Source organism: Tympanuchus pallidicinctus, unplaced genomic scaffold (assembly GCF_026119805.1).
Source record: "Tympanuchus pallidicinctus isolate F22 unplaced genomic scaffold, pur_lepc_1.0 scaffold1, whole genome shotgun sequence".
In the NCBI taxonomy this organism is placed as follows: domain Eukaryota; kingdom Metazoa; phylum Chordata; class Aves; order Galliformes; family Phasianidae; genus Tympanuchus; species Tympanuchus pallidicinctus.
The window spans coordinates 106241400-106262819 of NW_026294618.1; the positions used below are offsets into that span (position 1 = coordinate 106241400).

At 41.5% G+C, this 21420-nt stretch overlaps 1 protein-coding gene and 2 long non-coding RNA genes across 7 annotated transcripts in view; 1 reads left to right on the forward strand and 2 right to left on the reverse strand.

Annotated features, from left to right (window-relative positions):
* Nucleotides 1-7261, forward strand: part of SPTBN1 (spectrin beta, non-erythrocytic 1) — a 121855-nt gene extending 114594 nt beyond the window's left edge. For all 3 annotated transcript variants that reach the window (XM_052679858.1, XM_052679849.1, XM_052679867.1), the window contains 4 exons: nt 968-1206; nt 2583-2756; nt 5456-5498; nt 5835-7261. In XM_052679858.1, the coding sequence (XP_052535818.1) occupies nt 968-1206; nt 2583-2756; nt 5456-5498; nt 5835-6050 (672 nt within the window). In that variant the 3' untranslated portion in view covers nt 6051-7261. The remainder of the gene's footprint in view (nt 1-967; nt 1207-2582; nt 2757-5455; nt 5499-5834) is intronic.
* LOC128079143 (uncharacterized) lies at nt 1206-5914 on the reverse strand. 3 transcript variants are annotated; one of them, XR_008205981.1, is made up of 3 exons: nt 5817-5914; nt 3628-3753; nt 1206-1624 (listed from the first exon to the last, which is right to left on the reverse strand). It is a non-coding gene; the product is annotated as an uncharacterized LOC128079143 (long non-coding RNA). The 3 variants fall into 3 exon arrangements; XR_008205982.1 differs by having other exon boundaries at nt 3540-3753; XR_008205979.1 differs by lacking the exon at nt 1206-1624 and having other exon boundaries at nt 2947-3753.
* Nucleotides 7262-7418: 157 nt separating the features above from the next.
* Nucleotides 7419-20943, reverse strand: LOC128079171 (uncharacterized). Its single transcript, XR_008206006.1, has 5 exons — nt 20884-20943; nt 20683-20790; nt 15942-16061; nt 15298-15412; nt 7419-9814 (listed from the first exon to the last, which is right to left on the reverse strand). It is a non-coding gene; the product is annotated as an uncharacterized LOC128079171 (long non-coding RNA).
* Nucleotides 20944-21420: the final 477 nt, after the last annotated feature.

Consider the following 21420-nt stretch of genomic DNA (forward strand, 5'->3'; position numbering starts at 1 on the left):
GTATAGCCATTAGGATTCCAATTTAAATGATTTTGGGATGAATGGCTCCTGAAGACGTCGAAAGCTTGACCAGTCAGAGCTGCTGGAAACATGGCTGCTCTCTAGGCTATCTCGATCACAGTGCGACAGGCAACGCGATCAACAAAGCAAGTGATGGGCAAGGCCTTGGTTCTGTCTTTGTTTGGGGGTAAATAGCTGTGTGATGTTGTGTGACTGTGGTGGTTTTCAGTTCCTTTAACAAAAATCCAATCCTCCTAATAATGGAAGTCTGAAAAAGACTTCGATAAATGACGTCTGACCTCATTTCCCTCGTCTTTAAGATCGAATACCTTAACTGGGATGCTGGAGATGAAATGCATGGTGTAATCTCTCTAATTTCTGCATGTTTTGATTTTGTTGTGTCACTAGGGGAATGGGGAAAGTGGGAAAGGAGCTTTTACAGAAAGAAATTCTGAAAATTTTTGTAAATGCTCCTGGGCAGTTTTGACCTATTTTTCTGCTGACTCATAGCTAATACCTTTTATAGATCTTTTATGCCCCAGTAATGTCACAAACGTATTTAAGGTGGCTGATGTGTATAACTTCTACTGTTCCTCTTAGGTTTGCAGAAAGTGTGATTGTTACTGTTCCAAACATTTGAGTAAGCAGCAGAATTGAATGCTCTCCTTTTAGGAACAACAATACGTAAAATATTATGAATTGACTAGCAGAGCAAAGCACAGTAAAATTCACACTGAAGTTTAGCAGCTCTTACATTCCTGTTTCTCCACCTGTAAAATGGGTACTAATCCATTCATACCTTCTAATTTCCTTGGCCTCCTGTGTCTCCATGAGAAAGATCTCATTGGCCTGTGTCATTCTCCAGGCAAAGCTTATACACAGCCACATTGTGCAGGGAATCAGGTTAACTGCAGAATACTTCAGTGTTGCGAGGCATCTGGCTGAACACTTTGTTCACTGTCTCTAGGTGGCAGAAACTGCGGAAACAAACGAAATGGTTAATGGAGCTGCAGAACAGAGGACAAGTTCAAAAGAGTCCAGTCCTGTTCCTTCTCCAACAGCAGACCGCAAAGCCACGGCTGCCATTCAGGCTCAGACTGCTGCTACCCTACCAGCCAAAACACAGGAGATTCCTTCAGCTCAGATGGAGGGCTTCTTGCATCGTAAACACGAATGGGAGACACACAGCAAGAAAGCCTCCAGCAGGTAAGAGTGCTTGATGTTTAATGAAGATCGCTGCTTAATAACGCAGATACTTGCATCCAAGCTCACTGCGATGTATGGTTCGAATTTTGGATGATCCTGGGTTGAGCCAAGAGCTTATGGGTCCCTTCCAACACTGGGCATTTTGTTATTACATAATAGTCAATGTTATCACTGCAGTTATTGTCTTCTCGCAGCTCCAAAAATATTTTAAAGCTCCTGTTCTAGAAATTGCATATGCATGATTGAATAATGTATTTCATGAGGTTGCAATCTAATCATACGTGTTAGAAGATGCACTATTGGCTTATATTTGGAAGGTAGAAAATGGAGGCATGAAGATATGATGACTTTCCCACTTCGTGTGATGAATTTGTGGCAGTAGTGGGATTTGATTCCAGTTCTCTCAAGTTGTGCGTTACTACAAGAAAAGAAAAACATGTAGGTGTAAGAACAGAAATGCCCGTATTATTCTGACATCTTCTTCTGTTTGCACGTTAGCACTTTCCACCTACACTGTAATCTGTTCAGAAGAGAAGAACTAGTGAAATGATTTTGTGTGCCTTAGTTGATTCTGTGCCTAAGGACTCAGTTGTGTGGTCCTCAAATGAGCAGAATTTCTGAGCTTTCTCCCTGCAGTGGAAAATCACATGCTGGTTCGTTGTAACCTGAGAAAGCTCTTGAGAATAGTTGTGTGACTTGGCTGAAAAGGAAAGTGTTGACTATTGAGCTACACCAACACCTGAGGGATGTGGTCAGAGTTGAGGCGCTCAGCAGAGCTGAGTGCAGATCATAAGACAAAGGATCTGCACTACAGGACTACCATTTTTCTTCAGCTAGAGTTGCTTCACACCAGAGAACTAATTTGGGGTTGCAACAGCTGCTAATACTAACATTTAGGGACCCTTATTTCTACTAACCATTGGTTTTTGTAACTGCATTAGACAGTGAGGTAGATGATGTCACTAATCACTCCTGACAGTCAAGGATTTCATATTTAATTTCTTCACTAGCTTGCAAATGAGAACTCCCTCTACAATGAAGTATAGTCATCAAAAGGTCTATCAGTTTTCTCCCAAGAATGTAAGCTGCACAGTCTGCCAAACGATCCACCCACTGCTAGGAAACGCTTATGTGCTATCAGAGAGCTCTGGAAACCTTTCATTCCATTTGGCTCAAAGTCAGGACTTCTGTCTTGAAGTAGTGCTTGTATGAGAGAATTTTTGTCTGCATTTTGCAGGACATAGTATACTGTACTTCTGTCCTCAGGTTGAACTGGTCTCCATTATCTTATAGCAATCATTGTGTTCAATTTTGCCAGTTTTTCAAGCAAGAGCATTAGATTTATAAGTATTTTTGTTGTTTTCTGTGTCTCGAAGGTCATGGCATAACGTGTACTGTGTCATAAACAACCAAGAGATGGGCTTCTACAAGGATTCAAAAGCTGCTGCTTCTGGCATTCCCTATCACAATGAGATCCCAGTCAGCTTGAAAGAAGCAGTCTGTGAAGTAGCGGTCGATTATAAAAAGAAGAAGCATGTGTTCAAGCTAAGGTAAACCTGCTGACGTTTCTTTACATGAGAAATAGCTGTGGTGGGTGTGTTCACTCTGCAAATTCACGGGCAGGATCCAGCCCAAGAGCTGATGATGACTATTAACTGCAGTATCTGCTTTTCTGAACAGGGTTTTTCCCAGCCCTGAAATCTGGTGTGTTTATCAAAAGTAGCGATCAGTATCAAAACAGTAATGGTACTTATTTATGAGATAAGACTAGATACATAAAGCTAAGAGTCTGCACTTAAAATCCCTGAGCTTTCCAACTGCTGCCTCTGGAACTGAATGAAAAGAGCTGAGTGTTCATGGTTCTGCTCTTCATAAAAATCTTTTGTTTAATTTTTTTAGTATGGATTTAGGAGACTGTTGAAGACATCCATCGATCACATTTTCAGGTTTTGAACGTGTTGCAGACAGTCACTTTTGAAGTATATGAAGTATTTGTTGTTCAAAGGATATAAAAACACGGCTTTCAGTTCCAAAACTGTGTTTTACTGAGTAATACTTCAGTGCCAACAGTTAAAAAATATTGTACTATTACACAGCTGCTAGAGGACTCTTTCAAAGGAGACTCACTTTATGAACTGACTGGATTGTGTAATCTAAGATAGGTTTTTTTCCAAGTCTACACTGATGCAAGAATCCTCTGAATACAATTCTTATTTAAGGAAATTTGCTGCTAACCTTTTTGAAGACAGACCTGCAGCTCTGTGATTCATCCTGCACACTATTAAAACATCTCTGAATTGATAATGTAAGAATAAGGTGTTCCAGATACAAACCTAAGCAGAAAAATCAATTGCCCTTCTTTCACTGACACCTGTATCAGAACTGCTTCAGTATCATGTGGCATATTTCCTCAGAGTTCACCTGCTCATTGTGGCAAAGCTCCATCTCCAGGCTGAGAAGAGCATCTGGGAGGATTCTGCAAAGGCTGAGGCCTCTGTTATGCAGGTTCACGCGCAGGCAGTTCTCACAGAAAAGCCTCGTAGCGATCTGTGGAGAGTACAATGGAAATATTTTCCTTAATTTTTTACAGAAAGCCAGGCATAGTTGAGACCTGTGCTCTCTTTATCTTCAGCAGTGTTATCTTTAACAGTGACGTAGATGATGGGATCGAGTGCACTCTCAAATTTGCACCAAGCTGAGTGGTGCAGCTGATACAACAAAAGGAAGTAGTGCCGATCAGAGGTACCTGGATTGAAATGTGGGCCTGTGTGAACCTAATGAGGCAATCCCAGATATGAGTACAGACTGAGAGAAGAACGCCTTGAGAGCAGCCCTGTGGAAATGGGCTTGGGGGTCCTGATGGGTGAAAAGCTGGACCTGAGCCAGCAGTGTGTGCTTGCAGTCCAAAAGGCCAACAGTGTGCTGGGCTGCATGGACAGAAGGGTGGCAGCAGGCAGAGGGAGGGGATGTCCCATTCTGCTCTGCCCTCGTGAGGCCCCACGTGCAGTGCTGTATCCAGGTCTGGGGCCCCCAGCTCAGGAAAGATGTGGACCTTTTGGAGCAGGTCCAGAGGAGGGCCAGAAAGATGCTGTGAGGGCTGGAGCACCTCTCCAGCAAAGACAGACTGAGGGAAGAGATCTCATTACAGCCTTCCAGTATTGAAAGAGAGATGATAAGTAGGGGTGAAGTCTACTTCTTAAGTGAGTAAATTGTGATAGGACATGGGGGAGTGATCTTAAGCTAAAGGAGGGATGACTTAGATCAGATGTCAGGAGGAAACTTTCCAATGAGAGAGTTGTGAGGTGCTGGCACAGGCTGCCCAGGGAAGGTGGGATGCCCCATCCCTGGAGGTATTCAAGTCCAGGTTGGATGGGGCCCTGAGCAGAATGGTCTAGCATCTCATTTAGTGGATGCCAACACTGCCTATAACTGTGGGATTGGAACTAAATGATCTTTGAGGTCCTTTCCAACCCAGGCCTTTTTATGATTCTATGATAGTTACGTTCTTCCAAATGTCTTACTGCAGCTTTATGTTGTTTTGCCATTTAATGCTTCTTTTTCTGGAGAAAGATCAGGTGCTGCTTCCACTGACCCTATTACTTGTTCAGATGCTTGATCTGATGTAATTCAGTCTTTTTTTTTTTAATTAATATATCTTCATATATAACAAATGGTTAAATGTATCCCAGTTAAATTCTGAGTAAAATCAGCACAGTAATAAAACAGACGGAAGTTTCTGATCTTCATTGTGAGAAGATGCAGTACTTGTGAGCCATGTACAGTATGGTATCTTGACACATCATCACGGTCTGACAGCAGGGCAGCTGCAGAGTTTTGATGGGTTTCTACCAAAAAAATGTAAACTCTGGGTGTTGTCTGTGACTTTTGGCTTTTAAAATATCGAGTAAACTTTTGTACTGTCATTTGCAAGATAGACGAGATCTGCCTGAAAGAGCAAGTACTGAAATAAGCCATCAGCTGCCAAAGATCTTGACCTGTGCAGTGCAGCGTGACGTACTGAACACTGACACTATGATAAGCATAGGGATCAGAATATAGTGTGTGTGGCTGGATCTGCATGGCAGTATGAGATACCAGAACATCAGTTGTTGGCACGTATTTGTGCCTGTAGAGATGTTATGACTTTCCTGTATGTCTCAGTCTGGTTATGTACTGTAGCTAAAAAAGCAGGAATTGAACCACTGTGACTGCTGCTAACCTTGATTTGCGATGGGTGTTTTCTCTACAGATTGACTGATGGCAATGAATACCTCTTCCAAGCCAAAGATGATGTAAGTTTGTTTTTCTCAGTCTATTACTGATGGGGATTCTGTGCTGTTGGACAAGGGGAAATAAAAATTAAAACAAAAAAAACTGCAAAGAGCTTAGGAGTGCACTGCAATTTTCTGGCCTCCAGTCATGTATGTATGTGTGCATAACGATTGAGGAGTCTCAGATGCAGATGGAAGTAGACAGCTCCTGCAGGTGCATAACCAGAGGAGTGCCAGATGATAGTTAGCACTGTGTGGATTCCCCATTTCTATCCGTTCCCCATCTGCAATGCTGAATGCGAGAGCGAGCGTGGTGCATGGGTTGTAACAGCTTTCTACCTTTCGGGCTTCTTGAAGGAGGAGATGAACACGTGGATCCAGGCCATCACATCAGCTATCTCATCTGATAAAATCGAAGTGTCCCCGACCACTCAGAGCACTCCAGCCTCCAGCCGTGCCCAGACCCTGCCTGCCAGCGTCACAATAACCAGCGAGTCCAGTCCTGGCAAGAGAGAGAAAGACAAAGAGAAAGACAAAGAGAAAAGATTCAGCCTTTTTGGTAAAAAGAAGTGAACTCCATCTCCACACACTGCACTTCTCTGACCGTTCCAGTGGAATTCCAGCATGCGAGCTCAGAACCAATACGTTACTCTCTGTGCCTCATGTTCCTCAATGTGATTGACATTTTTTTATTTATAGAGCATTTTAAAATAAAAAGCCAACAAAAAGGAATCTAAAGTTACAAGTATGAGGTGCATTGGGCAGCTTCTGTAGGAGGGGGAGGACCAGCTTTGGGGGGGTTGTTTTTGTTTGTTGTTTTTTTTTTAAATGAAGTTAGTGTAGATTAGATCTTACTATTTAAACTGTTCCTCAATTTTGTGAGGCTGTCTTGGAAAATAACCCACTCCTAGTGCTATTGGTATGCAAGGCAGCGGTGCTTTCAATCTACTGTGCACATCAAAACCCAATGGACAAATTTTCAAAAAATGTTCACTTCCATTTAAGGTTGTAATGCTGAGTCTTGACTAGTGGAGCCTCCCATTTCAATTCTAACATTTACTAAAATGATAGCGTATTATCTTTCCTGTAACAGAGTGCAGGTATGCATTAACTTACAGACAAACCATTCCTGTCCTGGCATTGGTTATTAACACAACCTGGAGCTTTTCTGCATCAAGTATGACAGATAAGAATGTTATCTGAGATGGATAAGCAGGCTGATACAGTTTTAAATAATCTGTAATTTCAAAAAAAAAAAAACCTTTTTTTTTGCTGAAATACATTATATTGTATGTTTCAGATAATTCTAGTACAAAGTATAATAAGACTAGATGTATAATAAACCCTTTAAAATCATTGATAAGTGTAAAAGTGGAACTGAAGCATTTACTGGAAAAGTAATGTTACTCAAATGGTTACTTGCTTGTCAGCTGCAGCACTGCGTGTTATAATTTTGCTACATTACCTTGCTCTTTGATACATAGTGTGCATTTCTCTGTCACTGTAACTATTGTAATGAAAAATTTTCATCTTACTGCACAATCAAAAATTACATTTAATAGGAATGAACTTTCGATGACTGGGCCTGTAGTCAAGAGTAGTACTGGAACTGGTTTTCAGTTGTATCGAACTGTACCTCTAGACTTTTACCCTATCTGTTAAATATATGCTATGTCATTAAATGCTTTTAAAACTAAATATGCTGGTTAAGTTTCTTATTTCATTTCTGATAATGTTAAATCATAATTTTGAAAGGATCAAAAATAAAGTTATTTTAAAACGTCTTCTCTCCTGTGCACTGAAGCGAATGTCTTAAGTTGTAATTCCGTTTTTTTGTGTGTGCAAAACTTCATACTGAAATAATTGTTATCTCTCTTCTCACTTTTCTTTACCTTCCCTTTCCCCTCACCTCCCACTTGCCCTCCCTCCCACCCTTCCCCTCGGATTGTGCCCCCAAACAAATAAAATAAAAATAAAAACAAAGAGGGAATCATTGTTTTGTGAAATAACTTCAGATGGAAAGCCAATGCAGCGCAGGCTGGCACGTTTCTAAACCAGTTCCTTGGACATCTCGTCAGTGCAGTGTCTGCATTCTTTCCATGGGGTGTGCTGGGTGTGCTGGGTTTTCTAAAATCTTGGGTTATTAAGCAACTAAATATTCATGCTTTAATATTACATTGTTCCAATCTATCAGAGATCTATCAGTAGGATGACCACCAGTCTTGTAAATGTAAAAGTTTAATGCAAAAAGCTGAGGCATGATGTTAGAGTATGAAAATTGTCTTTGTTGATCAAAATACAAAACTGTTGATGCCTTACTGTGTGTCACTTCAATGAAGCTAACAAGATAGGCAAGTAATATTTAGCAGATCAATCTTAGCTAGCTGTTGCATGTCGTAGAGCAGCGATGTTTTTGATCATGCCTGCAGATTTCTGTTTTACTTGTTTGTCTTGCCTCTTAAGTTGTTCTTGAAAAGTATTTAAACCTTTTTTGCTTAGGAACCAATTTCAAGTTCCTGAGGAGCTTGAGTGAATTATTCTAAGTCTCACCTGCTTTCACTCTTGGATGCAATTTCCATGCAGACAGAATTGGTGGGTCAGGAAAAGCATCCTCTGACTAAACCAGGTCAGAAAAGGCAAGTCCTGGCTTAGCATAGTTCCCTCCTGGTTAGATTCCGAGTAGCTTCATCACAGCTGTGTTTCAGTGAAGGGGACTGGGCCCTTAACAGGGGCTAGAGCCATTGCAGAAGCCCAGAGCAGTCCACTTTCCAGCTGTGTTGCTCTCATTGTTATAAGAAATAATTCCCTAGTAAGGAATGCCTGCCCTCCTTTTCTTCTCTTGGTGAGCACCTTATACTGAAATGTGAGCCGTGTCGGTTTTCAGGGAGCTGCACCTGAAGAGTCCTTCCCATGTTCTTGTGAATCGAGCTCAAGGAGGATGAAAATCCCCAAACCTTTAATCTGTGGGAACTAAGCATATGTTGAGTAGGAAGGTTTTCTTTTAGATTGATGCAAATGATCTGTTAACCCATCTGCTTTTCATAGAGCACGTTCTGTTGTAGAGATCCGCTGTGTATGAGGGAGATTAGCAGTGAAGTACAAGACACGTATGACTAAATTATGTTCCTGTGAAATGCTGTTTTAGACTGTTTTTCACTTCGGTGTGTTCTCTTCTTTATGATTGAGTTTGCAGAGAGTAGCCTTAAAACGCGTGGGGTCTTTACGAATATGCTGTTATAATAAATAGCTTGCAGGTATGACACAACATTGCCTTTTATTTGTGGATGTTTGGGTTTTTCTACCTTGACTAAGCACAGCTGAGCTAAAACAGAAAGTCAATCACAATTAGTTGAAACAAACATGAGACACTTTCTTTCCAAATAAACAGAGGGGCATAATAAACAGAGAGCACCCCACAAAATCGGGCTCTGCTAAACAGTGTGCTCCATGTTGCAAAACTACTGAAGAAAGCAGAATTCAGCTCTTCTGACACTGCAGCTCTGCCTGTAGTCTGAGCAACAGAGGGCATCCTGACAGCAAGAGGAGCTGGAGATCTCAGCCAGATGAAGTTCAGCTTGTTTTCCTGAGGGCTGATATCAAGAACATGAATTCTGAGGTCAAGAGAATATAATTCAGGTAAGAAGCACTGTATTCCTACTCCAGAAGCATCAGAACTGGGATTGTGCCTGTGATTACCTGCTTGCAGTCCACTTGTTTTTCAGCAAGATTGGGATTTGACTTCTCTGTTCTCATAGTCTTTATCATAAGAAATTCCCCATGGGCAGACACCCAGATCCCCATGACCAATAGGTCTCTGTTCTGTACCGTCAACCAGAACCAGTGTATTTGCAAACTCAGCTGATTTTGTAGCTGGGCAGGAGGAGGACACATACATGTTAGGAATAGCACTAAAGCCTTTCTGGTTGTAACAACGAATGGCTCCTGTTGGTGGATTGAAGATGTTCAGCACTTGACGGTTGTATGATGACCTTAGTTCTCAAAATCCCCTCAGTGTGTTGCCTGTGGTGCACTTCATTTGGCTGTTCGTTTCACCTCCTCCTAAGCAGCTTGGGTTTGCAGACTTGTTAGTGACCTGGCCAGCAAATTCCTCCTTTGATTTCTTTATCTCAGATGTCCTGAGGAGCCCTAACAGCACTGAAGTTTGTTTGTTAGCACTTAACAGTTGAAACAGTAGAATTCACATACACTGTTTTGTTATTTTGAGCAGCTTGATGGCAATTTATTCTCCCCTACTCCTCCCATGTAGATTCCTGAGAGCTGAGCTGTTGCCAGGCAGGAACTGTAGTGTGGCTGTGAGTACATTAGTGACTACTGGGCTGTAGGGGAAGCAGAAGAGTAGGATTCTAGTTAGCCTTTCCATCCCAGCCCAGGCAGCTCTCTTCTTCAAAGACCTGTTAATGCTGGACCATCACTTACCTAGTAAGATGTTGTCCCAGGCTACTTATCCAAATATTTCTATGCTACAACTGTCATAGCTGGCCAAGATTCTACTCTTTTTGGGGCTTTGCTTGTTTCTGTTTCACCTCAATTTAAAAAGCACCATGGCAATTACTATACTGGTACAGTTCTGCACATTAGGCAGCAGTTGCTTTTCAACACATAGTGAAGCTTGCCAATTTTAGTTTATTGTAAATTAGCAAGGAATATGAAGCTATTTTTCAGCTTCCTTAAAGGCCTCGAGTAACTTCATCAGTGGGAACTGACCATGCTTTCTCTGATAGAACTTGCTTCAATGGCAGCACTATTGTTCTGATTTGTCCCTTGTTTCACAGTTTGCCTCATGCAAATGAACACCTCTGCCTCCACATCATTGAAGTAGGAGTTGGCAAGAGGCCTTGTGATGAATAACTTTCAGAATATGTAGGCAATACCTGCAAGCCCTTTGTATGCTGTAAATAATGTGGGTGTTGTTTTAGAATATTTTTGCAATTCTAGATGTAAATGAAATTGAAAATACTATGTAGTGTTTCACTATACAGAACACACAGTAGCTTTAATGACATGGGTGACGATTCCTTAAATTAATTGCTAAGATCAACAGTTAATGACATAAGAAATAGAAAAGTGAGAAGAAAAAGATCATGATCTCCTTGATTCAACACCACATAGAACTACGTGGGTTTTCATCAAGGGTGATTTTATTTCTTTTTAGTACTGCCTTAGTGCTTCTATTTCCTCTTACACAGACTAATGACTGTGGCTCTGTGTATCTACCTTGCAGAACTTAATGCAGTGATTTAGAATATACTACATGCACCTCACAACATTAAGGTACTTTCAAAATCCTTTTCTGCCTTGCCAAGCTGCAAGAGTATGCTTTTTCTGGAAGTACAGGATATAAAAGCCCTGCCTCCATATGTTCAAAAGTAAAATACTGGTCCACAAGTTGGCTTACTGTGCTAAGCAAGAAACTTGTAGAAGGAATAGTGCTTTAATCAACTTTGGTACTTCCTTTCTTTTACCACATCTAAATAATAGAATAATGTATTCTGTAGAATTACTTATTTTAACGTTTAATTGCTTGAGTTGTCTCTCTCACTGAATCCCTGAGGAAAAACTCTTCTGCCCTTCAGGTTGTTTTTGTTGTTGCTGTTTCTCTTGTGTTGCTATGATTTTTACCCAGTTTATCTGATTCTTTCTGTACAGTGGTATGAACATGCCAAGGTCGAGTTCAGCTCCTTCTAATTCATGAGCTGCACAGAGTGCATCTGGTCCAACTGCAGAACAGGCAGAGCGAGCAGCCTTCTCAGCTGCAGTAACTTGGCAGAGCTCAGCCTGCTCTACTCTGCAGTACTCCAGCAGTTCTGCTCTGTGCGGTCAGGCTCTAGCTGAGGAGTCAGTATTCAGTGCTTGAGCAAACAATCTATTTTCTGTGCTACTGCTGAATGCAATTTACCCCATTGTTAAGTATTTTTCTCTAGCTTTGTGACAGCAACTCAATGAATATTCTAATTTTGCTGGATTATTCTTTTTTTCCCCAAGGATTGGAAACAAAATTGAAATTCAAATAAGTCGAAGCATCAAACAAAACCACAGTTGAGTATTTTAAGTACTGCAGCGCAGGGGGCAAATAGTGAGAATAATGCTAAATGTATTACAAAATATATCAACGAAATGCAAAAAGCAAAACATGCTAACAGTTTTGCTCCTCATTCAGCCTGCACCCTTTGTTACTCTGCCTTTTAGCAACCGCCCAGCAGGGCTGAGATGTCTTATCAACATGTGCTAATGCTACTGAAGCAAATCGAGACCAGTTGTGTGCACCATCACCTGATATCTGAGTCACTCTGTAGCCAAGGCAGCAGAGCAGCTTCACGAAGCTCACGTGACCACATCTGCAGTGTGTCATAATGCAGCATATGCAGTGTGCACCCAGAAAACGGAGCAGCCCGAGGAGGAGAGCCTCTGCTGTCACAGCCCCAGGACAGTCACAGAACTCAGGACACCTCCTATGATCTGCTCTGTGAGAAGCTACCAATTAATTCTGTAAGGGATGATGCAGGATTTTGTGCATAAGCATTTCATAATGAATTCTCCCTTGCTTTTGCAGCTCGGTGTGCTCATCTGCCAGCTGACTGTGAACATCAAGTCTTTGATACAGTTCAATTATACTTGTTGTTCTATGTTTGAAGTACCATTTAATTTGTTTATTAAAATAAGTAATTTCACATTATCTTCAACCTTTACATGAAATTCTATGGTGGTTCATGATGTCACAGCTAGAAGATATCTAGAGCTAACACCAATTTTGTTACTGCTCTCTTACTGGTACCATTATTATCTCACATCTCACATCTAGTTGAGACAAAAAAATCCCCTTGTTCTCAGAGTACCAGCATTTGCCATGAGAGGTCACTCTATCCAGAAAGATGCTGAGCTGCAACAGACCTGCTCTTATCTGAACAATGCACCTGAACAATGAAGAAGTGCTTGTGAACTCACTCTGACGGCGCTGGAAGTAAATCAGCTATTTGTATAAAAGCTACACTCCACACTTCCCCAAAAATGGAAGAAGAGAAAGAGTTGTGAAGATTACTCACATCAGTCCACATTCTTTAAATGGCTCTTAAACAGAAAGCAGTGAAAAGGAAGAAAACGCGTGATTTAAAACAAACTTCTTCCATGACTGTTTTTTTTTCTTCACCCCAAATAAATTGGAAGCTTGCACTGGATCCAAACGAGGCAGAAAACATACCATGGAAAATTAGACAAGTGATACTCAAAACTTCCTCGGTTTGTTAATACAAAAATCAAATTGAACACCATACATTGTGAGTCAGCATCTCGGAGATCATCAGTATGCTGAAGTAGCAGGGCAATAAATGATGCTCGGAGGTGGACTTTGAATCAGAGCACGTGTGTGGAATTTGGAATGTAAGAAATGTTGTAGTGGTACATTTAGTGTTGTTGCAAGGATTTAGAAAAATTGGAGCCTGTTATTTCCTTTTAAATACTTGATATTTTTGGTTAAATCAATGCATATAGCAGATGAAATTGTCTTCAGAAAATATTTGCACCTATAAGCATTGCAATTCAGAAAACTTCACGGAAAGCCCAATGCTGGCTATCACCTAGTTGGGGAAACAGGATTTTATTTTTAGATTTTAATGCTCAGAAAATCAAAAGGAAGCTTTTTGCAATCCAGATAAGTCAGGAGGCAGTACTAGTGCCACCGGTACCAGAGAACCAAGGGGCCCTAAAGTAAAGCACATAGCACGCAAAGCTCACGTGCCTTGTTTGTTAGTTCAGCATAGAAAGAAAGAATGACAAGATTTCTCATCCTTACAGGACAGCTTCCAGGTGAGATACATCACCTATCAGAAAAGAAACATATTCTAAAGAAATACTCATTAGTTGCTTATCAGTCTGGCACTTAAGTTGCTTGGGGCACCATTGTAGGCAGTGTAGAAAGGCTACCTGCTCAGCACTGTGTTTATAACTGCTTTTAAAATCCTGTGCTTTATGGCAGTTGAAACTTGTAACATGGAGAGAAGGAAGCAGTGAGCCGGGCTCTAGAGCAGAAGCTCTTAGGATGGAGATATTCAGATGCCATTCCTCCTGTTACTGAGATGCTGCACGTAGAAAACAAAAGAGTAAAAGTTGCCACTAAAAACCCTGCTGTTCACTGCTCCTTCTTCATTTCATAATTATAAAGAAGCGATGATGAGGAAGGATCAATATATTACAATGCTGGTTGTGGTCTAGATGATAAAAGGAAGAGCCTGTATGCTTCTCTCTGGTTCAGTAGATTAAAAGTAACCTGGAAGCAACCTGTATTATCTTTTCCACAGAGACTGTTATCTTTGATGTTCAGATACTCTTCTTATCCCTTTACAGTCAAAGAAAGGCAAATTCCCTGCAATGGCCCTGCAAATAAGACAGATGGAAAAGAAAACACTAGGTCATTCTCAAAAGAATGAAGAGCTGGGTGCAAGTTCCCTTAACTTGGAAAAGAAAAGTCAGGTTTTATAAGTTATGTAAACTTGTGGCAAGGCTTGGCTCACATCAATCATCGTGGGAAGGAAGCTGAGTCAAGTCAGTGGCAGCCAGGACATTTAGCTTTAAGGCAAAGGACACCTCCATCCTTCCTGTGACAGAAAATAATGACAGCAGTTTCTGTGGGAAGCACAAGATCTCTGTGACAGTAGATTGGAATTCATCAGTGAATTCTGAAAGAATTACAGATTGCAGAAAGACAGCCCCAAAAGCACGCCTGGATAAAGGCTGGCAGTAACTCAGTAGGGATTATCAGGAAGACCCCTCAGTCCTGCAGCCCGTGGCACACTCAAACAGGCTGCTTCAGAGGCTCACTGGGTCTCTGCAGATCCTTCTGTTGGCTCTGGAGCTCTGGGCTTTGAGCAGGGACAAGCACAGCACGTTAAGACAGATGGTTTTATTGATCTGTTCTGTGTGGTAGTCCTGGATTGCACTTGGACATACAGCAAAACAAATAGATGATGGTTGGTTGGAAGAGCTTTCTCTCCAGGCTAGGATATGTCTGATCTTTCAGAAATTAGCTTGCTTTGCATTTGAAAATGGAAAAGACTCACTTTTTAAAATTATTCTTTTTTTCCCCCGCTACTGTTTCTGAACAGATCCTAACCTTTCATCAGCGCAGATCAGTATTTCCACCCACAAGGAATAAGAGCTTAGAGCCAATTCCTCTGTTATTATTCTGTAGTTAAATTGTAAAATCACTGAGAGGCATCAATCAGGACTGGATTAATGTAATGCCAGGCAAAAAAAAAAACAACCAAACACAACAGAACTAGATCACAGTTCCTGACTCTGATCCTTCCTTGTGACAAGTTCTTATGAATTTTATATTATTTAATCACAGCTCAAAAGGTACCTATTTTGGAAAACCAATTAATATGCCTTCTCAGTGCATGTGCAGTACATTCATCCATAAAAATATGAGTTATAAGTGGTATTTTGTGTAGGAAAGATCTAGGGCATAACACAGATGTTTCTGGGGGGGGAAATCTCAGTGTTCATTATTAATCACAGGCTCAGATATGTATGGAGTGGGCAGGATACAGCACAGAGGAGTAGAGTTAATACGAGACGTGATGTTTTCTGGCATCTATACAAGGCATGATTTAAAAGAAACAATCAATCAAAGGGAAACAGCTCAAACCCCTCAAAAACAGCAGCAGCAGCAAATGGTCACTTCAGCAGACTGAATACAGTAAGTATTACTTAGGCAATACCCATACAGAATGCTGCATTGGTCATATTTCATCTAATAATAATGATTATGAAGTAGAAACTGGAATAAATAGAAAAAGTCACCTACCTGAGCAAGACAAGAACGGTCTCTCATGAAGAGGGAAAACTTGGAATATATTTGGAGACAAAAGATGTTGGATAGTTAATGTGCCCATGCCTGCTCACCACCACAGTCTTCAGACCTTAGAAAATATTAAACAGAAAACAAACAGTAACTGCTTTCCTCAGTCTGCCACACGACTGTGTAGAGCCTCCACATGCATGTGGAACAGCTGCTCTCAGGCAGAGTGTTTTCTAAGCATCGAGGGGCATTTAAAAATTAGCTGTAAATGTGGTTATATGCAATATTGTAAATATGTTTGTTAGATCAAAACTTTTAATTGCTGCTGCCCACGTGTCACCAGAATAAATTGAAGAAAACGCATTTTTGTTAAATGTGATACCTAAGCCAAGGGTGATATATGGGTGTAAAGTTTTTCCTATTACCAGCACAGGCAACTCGTTAGTATGTGCAAGAGACAGAAGCTCACCTTTGCATGTTGCAGACAACTTATTGGGTCCTTTTTTTTTGTCCTAAGTTCTCTGCAGGGCCTGCAGGCAGCACTTCCTGGCAGTGCTCACTTTTCCAATGATACTGCTCTTCTGTAGGTAAACTGGAGGCTCTGCAGCCAAGCAGAATCTGCTTCTGATAGCACCTGACTCTTGGGGTACCTTTGGTGAAGGGCCTTCATCCATTCTGAAACAGTTCTTGGCAGCCTCCTCACCCCCCTCTGCAGGGGACAAAAGCAATGATTGAGGGTGGATATCCTTTACATTGCCTTCTCGGAAATCCTGTAAGTGGAAATTAAACATTAGATTAAACACGACTTCTTTCCTAACCAAAGGGCTTAATAAATATTGCTTCCTTGAGCTTACTGTACTTTGGCATAGCAAAGTTAATTTGTGCTACGTAATCCTGTTGCTACGCAAATAGTTTGTTTTTACATTTAAAATGAAAGAAAAAGTGTATGTAAGGAGATGCATGTCTCAGGCTAGGCTAATATGCTCTTGGTACAAGGAAAAGCAGTGTTGGTCTTTGAAATTTTTTATGCATCTTTTCATTACATTCTTAATTATGTTTTTAAGTATTTATTTTTATATGACTTAAATTAGAAAAACTTTCAGACCACGAGGGCATTTGGACATGGATGCTCTTTTTTTTTAAAGCTGAGGATCACACTTGGCTTAGTTCATACTTCTCAGCTTTCCCAGTACTTCTGATGCAAGAATTCCAGAATTCCATGCATGCTTGTTGCAGCTGCACATCTAAAATAAAGCTTATATTATTAGGGCTCTATTTCAGGAATTACACTCAGACTTACACACAGTATGAACACTGAAGAGAGACCTTGAAAAACATCGGTGAGGTTTATGTTGTACTGACAACGAACAGCAGGTTGCAGTATTGAGGAACACTTTTAGCAACGTGACAACTGATAAGAAATTAGCGAACTTTTTGTTTTTTTAATTGAAACAAATTACACAAGGAACTCACCAGGCAATTCAATCACCAGAATGAAATCATGAAACCTCTGTTAGCATAGATTATATGAAAATAAGTGAGAATGAACTTGTAGTTCCACATATTTAAAGTTTTTCTTTTTGTTGTTGTTGTTGTTGCCTCATAACTAGATGCTTCACTTCTACATCTTTCCTGTTTCATGTGTATTTAGTAAAGCAATGTGTATTGCTTAAAGCCTCCACACTTTGACCACACTAGATATCACAAACAGAAAGAGAATATGCCAAGTTTTACTGAAGGATGAAATATGAAATTCAACTAAACCACTGTTGCTCAGAGAAACGTGGCAGCCTTGCAATCAGAGACTTAAGTTTCTATTTGCCCTTGCTAAGTAAAGTAAAATGTAAAAGTAAGGTGTAAAAGGACCTATTTGTCATATGTATCATTTTAGAAGGTGTGTGTACAACACAACATTAACAACATATCATTAGATTGTTAAGATCACATGGAATTGATTCCATTGGATAATACAGAGATGAGATAGGATGAAGAAACCAAGCATTCCAGGTTAATGATTAGAGTATGCCAGTGATCAAAATGTGACCTCAGCAAGAAAAAGACTTTCTTTTGTTTATCATTAATAGACCAAGAGAAGGCAGAACTGAAAGTGAGCGAAAGGACATGCAAATGTAACAGGACTGATGGCACACTGAAGTGGTAGCATATGTAGGAATGCTCTACCCGTCTTGAACAGCCATGTGCTGTGTCCAGTAGCCAAAATATTACTGACCCCTGAGACAGTTTTTGACATTTATAGTGTTCTATATGAAAAGTGGAGAGAGAGAGATGTTTGTTTTTTGTTTTTTAAATAAAGAATAGATATGGGCCTTTCAAACTGGGAGTGAACCCTCTGGTATCTCTCACTGTAGTTGATGCTCAGGAAATATTCAGCTTGAAATCTTTAAATTTTTTTTGCAGCTAAGCAGGGAATTAGGAATTCATAATTCATTAACCATCTTACTACATATGCACATCCACTGAATGACTTATTTTTATATTTATTTTTTAAATTACAGTGTTTCAGATCAAACAGAATAATGAGATTAAAACTGTTTCTGCATCGCTGCATGGAGATACCTCACCTAAACCTGCAGTACAAGCAGCTTTGCACACCTACAAGTAATGCAATGGGTAGCTGTGACAATCAGAAAGATCAACATGGAGGAACAGTGATAAGGAGGCATAATGACAAAGGGAGCAGTACGATGGAAAGGGGCTACAAAGAAAAAGGAAAGCGTTCATTCATTTCTGAAGATGTAGGCTGCCAGGGGAAAACTCCATAAGAAGAAAATCTCCAAACAGAAATCCTTCCTCAGTGACAGCCCTTCAATGAGGTCTAAGAGAGGTGCAGCCAGGCTCCACCCCTTCTGGTCACACAGCTGAATTGCCTTCACCTGTGCACCTAGGGCTGACTGGGTCCTTTCCTTTTCCTTTTTTCCCCAGGTGCTCCATCAGTGGGTCAGGCTGGGACTCAACAGTTCCCATACAGCAGTGTAACACACAGCCTCCTAAAAGCTATTCTTGTTTTTGTCCTGATGTGGTTACATAAAGAGCATGAATACATGAGATTGTGAAAGGCTGTAGCAGGTGGCTCTTGAAAGACAAAGATTTTGCCTGCTTATTTGGAGAGGGTTCAAAGAAGGGCCACAAAGGTGTTCTGAGGGCTGGAGCACCTCTCCTAAGAAGACAGGCTGAAGGAGTTGGGCTTCTTCAGCTTGGAGAAGGCTCCAGGGAGACTGCATTACAACTTTCCAATATTTTAAGGGAGATAATAAACAGGAGGAAAAACAACTTTTTGCATGGGTAGATAGTGATAGTTCAAGGGAGAATGGCTTTAAGCTAAAGGAGGGAAGATTTAGATCAGATACGGGGAGAAATATTTTGTTGAGAGTGATGAGGTGGTGGCACAGGCTGCTCAGAGATGGTGCGGATGCCCCATCCATGGAGGTGTTCAAGGCTGGGTTGGATGGGGCTCTGGGCCGCCTGGTCTAGTGCTTGATCCAGTGCTTGGCAACTCTGTGGCAGGGGGGTTGAAACTGGTGATCCTTGAGATCCCTTCCAACCCAAACCACGTATTTATGTTAAGACTCCATTTTGTTGAATTACATGAAGTGCAAATATTCATTCCTAAATACAAGGTAGCTCAGCTGCTTGACATTCAAAGACAGTGAATGACCTCACTGTTAATGCTGCTAATGCCAGAAATCTTCCAAGACGATCTTTATGGGACAGAAACTTGTGCTTGATATTACACTATTTGGTCTTAAGACAAGATAATAATAATTTATTCAAAGCCACTACAACATTATCCCACAAATAAACATTGTAACAATAAAATCTAAGAAAGTGAAATATCACAAGCCCTTAAGAACTTATTTTTGTTAAAACTTAAATACATTGTCATTATTTTAAACACATTCTCTAAACATCTTCAAGGAGGGCAGGAGAGAAAGTTGATTTAACAATCGCTGTAAATTTCAAAGCTTCTAAATGGATTTATCTCAATGAGTGAAAGGTAGTCACAAAAACAAGCATAAAAATACTAGTCCTTACATGAATTTGAAATACTTTAAATAGTTTCTGAAAGCATTCAAATTACATGCAGAACTGATTTTAACAAGGGTTAAAATACAGTGTAGATAACAGCCTTAAAAGTCTTTGCAGCTACATTCCTCAAGGACCACAGGAAAATATTTTGTACAGGTACACCATACACTCTGTCATGTTACACCTGACATGTTACCAAGGGGAAATTAATTCAAAACAAAGCACTGGTGCTATGAAAGCACATCTGCCTTTTCTGGAACACTTAGTCTTAGTAACCAGCAGCAAAAGAGTCCCAGCAGATTTTAAACTGCAGAGCTCAGCTTGCAGAGGTTGCTGACTTTTTAGCCAGTCAGTGAATTAGCTACATATAAAACAGTTTATCCACATAGTCACAGAAACGCTTGAAAACTACAGTTCAGAAATCCCAAATGAGGTATTCTAATAGCATTTCTCTTGAAATGTTTTCATTTTGGTTTTTTTTTTGTTATTTACACAGTTTGTTTTCCTACCTGCAAACTACATTTGCTGTTCTCTATTTTCAGCCACTTTTCTGGTAAAGGGCTTTGTAGTAACAGATTGAACACTTGGTAACAACAATCATCTTAATATCTGTATATGTTTATATAGAACAGGATGTATGTTTTGCTGTGTGGTTCCTAGGAAGATTGAATAGGTTAAATGTTGGAAAGACAACCAAAATTTGAAGGGAGAATCAGCAACAGAACAAGGAGTAATAGCCTAAAACTGGAGCATAGGAAGCTCCATACTAACATGCAGAGGAATGTCTTTAAGGTAAGGGTGACAGAGCACTGGGACAGGCTGCTCAGAGAGGTTGTGGAGTCTCCTTCTATGCAGATATTCAAAACTCATCTGGACTCCTACCTGTGTGCCCTATTGTAGGGTACCTCCTTTAGCAGAGGGGTTGGACTTGATGATCTCTTGAGGTCCCTCCCAACCCCTGTGATTCAGTAATTTTTTTCTAAATTAGCATAAAAATTCAGATGTAATTGTAAGCTGAAAAAAGAAATTCGTTTTTTATTATGTAAATTTGCACCTGGCTTGTGCAGCAAGCCACAACATTTGAGAGAAGGATGGATGCATTCCAAAGACTTGGGAAAACCGTACAAAACATTTTATGCCGTTTTTGAGATTGCTGAGGGAAATACATGAAGAAACTAACTCACAAAGAAATACAAGGCAGTATACATCCCCAATAACCAACTTGTTACATGGAGAAGGCTGGCAACGTTCTACACTTTATTGAACACAACACTACGCATAAATAGTGCTTTCAGCTGTGAGTGGTCTCATCACTGAGCAAGAACGCCCAGCTGGTTCACTCACCTGCGTGTGCCTGGGGCTACCAGTGAGAGCTGTGGGCACCCGCAGCTGCCAGCTGTGCACCTGCCTGGAATATCGGCTGTCTGCTAATGGCGATATTTGGACCTCATCCTGGAAAGGGAAGCAATGCCTGTAAAGTGAAAGATCGGAAAGGCTAATGACCACAAGCATTAATTAATACGGCGGGCACCCGCTTTCCCACACCTCAGGGGCGCTGCCGCCCTCCACGCACGGCTAAGCCTTCGAGACCACGTTGGCCTGAGGGGCGCAGCGAGCCCAAATGGGCGGGAAGCGCGCAGGGCGCTGCCATCGCACCTCCTCCCGCGCCGCAGGACTGTCACCATAGCAACCGGCGGCGCGGCGCCGCGCGGCACCATGGGAGATGTAGTCACAGTCGGCCCGTTGCCTCGCGGCCGCTCGGCCGTACTAACTCGCGTTCCCATGAGGCGCCGCGCGGGATGAAGACGGGCGGGAGGGCCGAGCGCGGCCCCGTCGCCCCTGGGGCCCCGCCTCGCTGAGGGGGACGCACCTCCGCCCTCACACACCTCCCGGGGCGCTGTGCGGCAGCGGGCCGCGAGGGGCGGTGTGACCCGCGATGCTTGGGGTGCGATGCCGGGTTTCGCTCTCGGCTTTGCGGTGTCACCGCGCTCCTCCTCGGGCGGGGGGTGCCCGGTGAGGAGGGGGGAGGGGTTGCCTGCACCTTCCGCGGTGCCGCCGTGAGGGTCGTCGCCTCCGATAGAG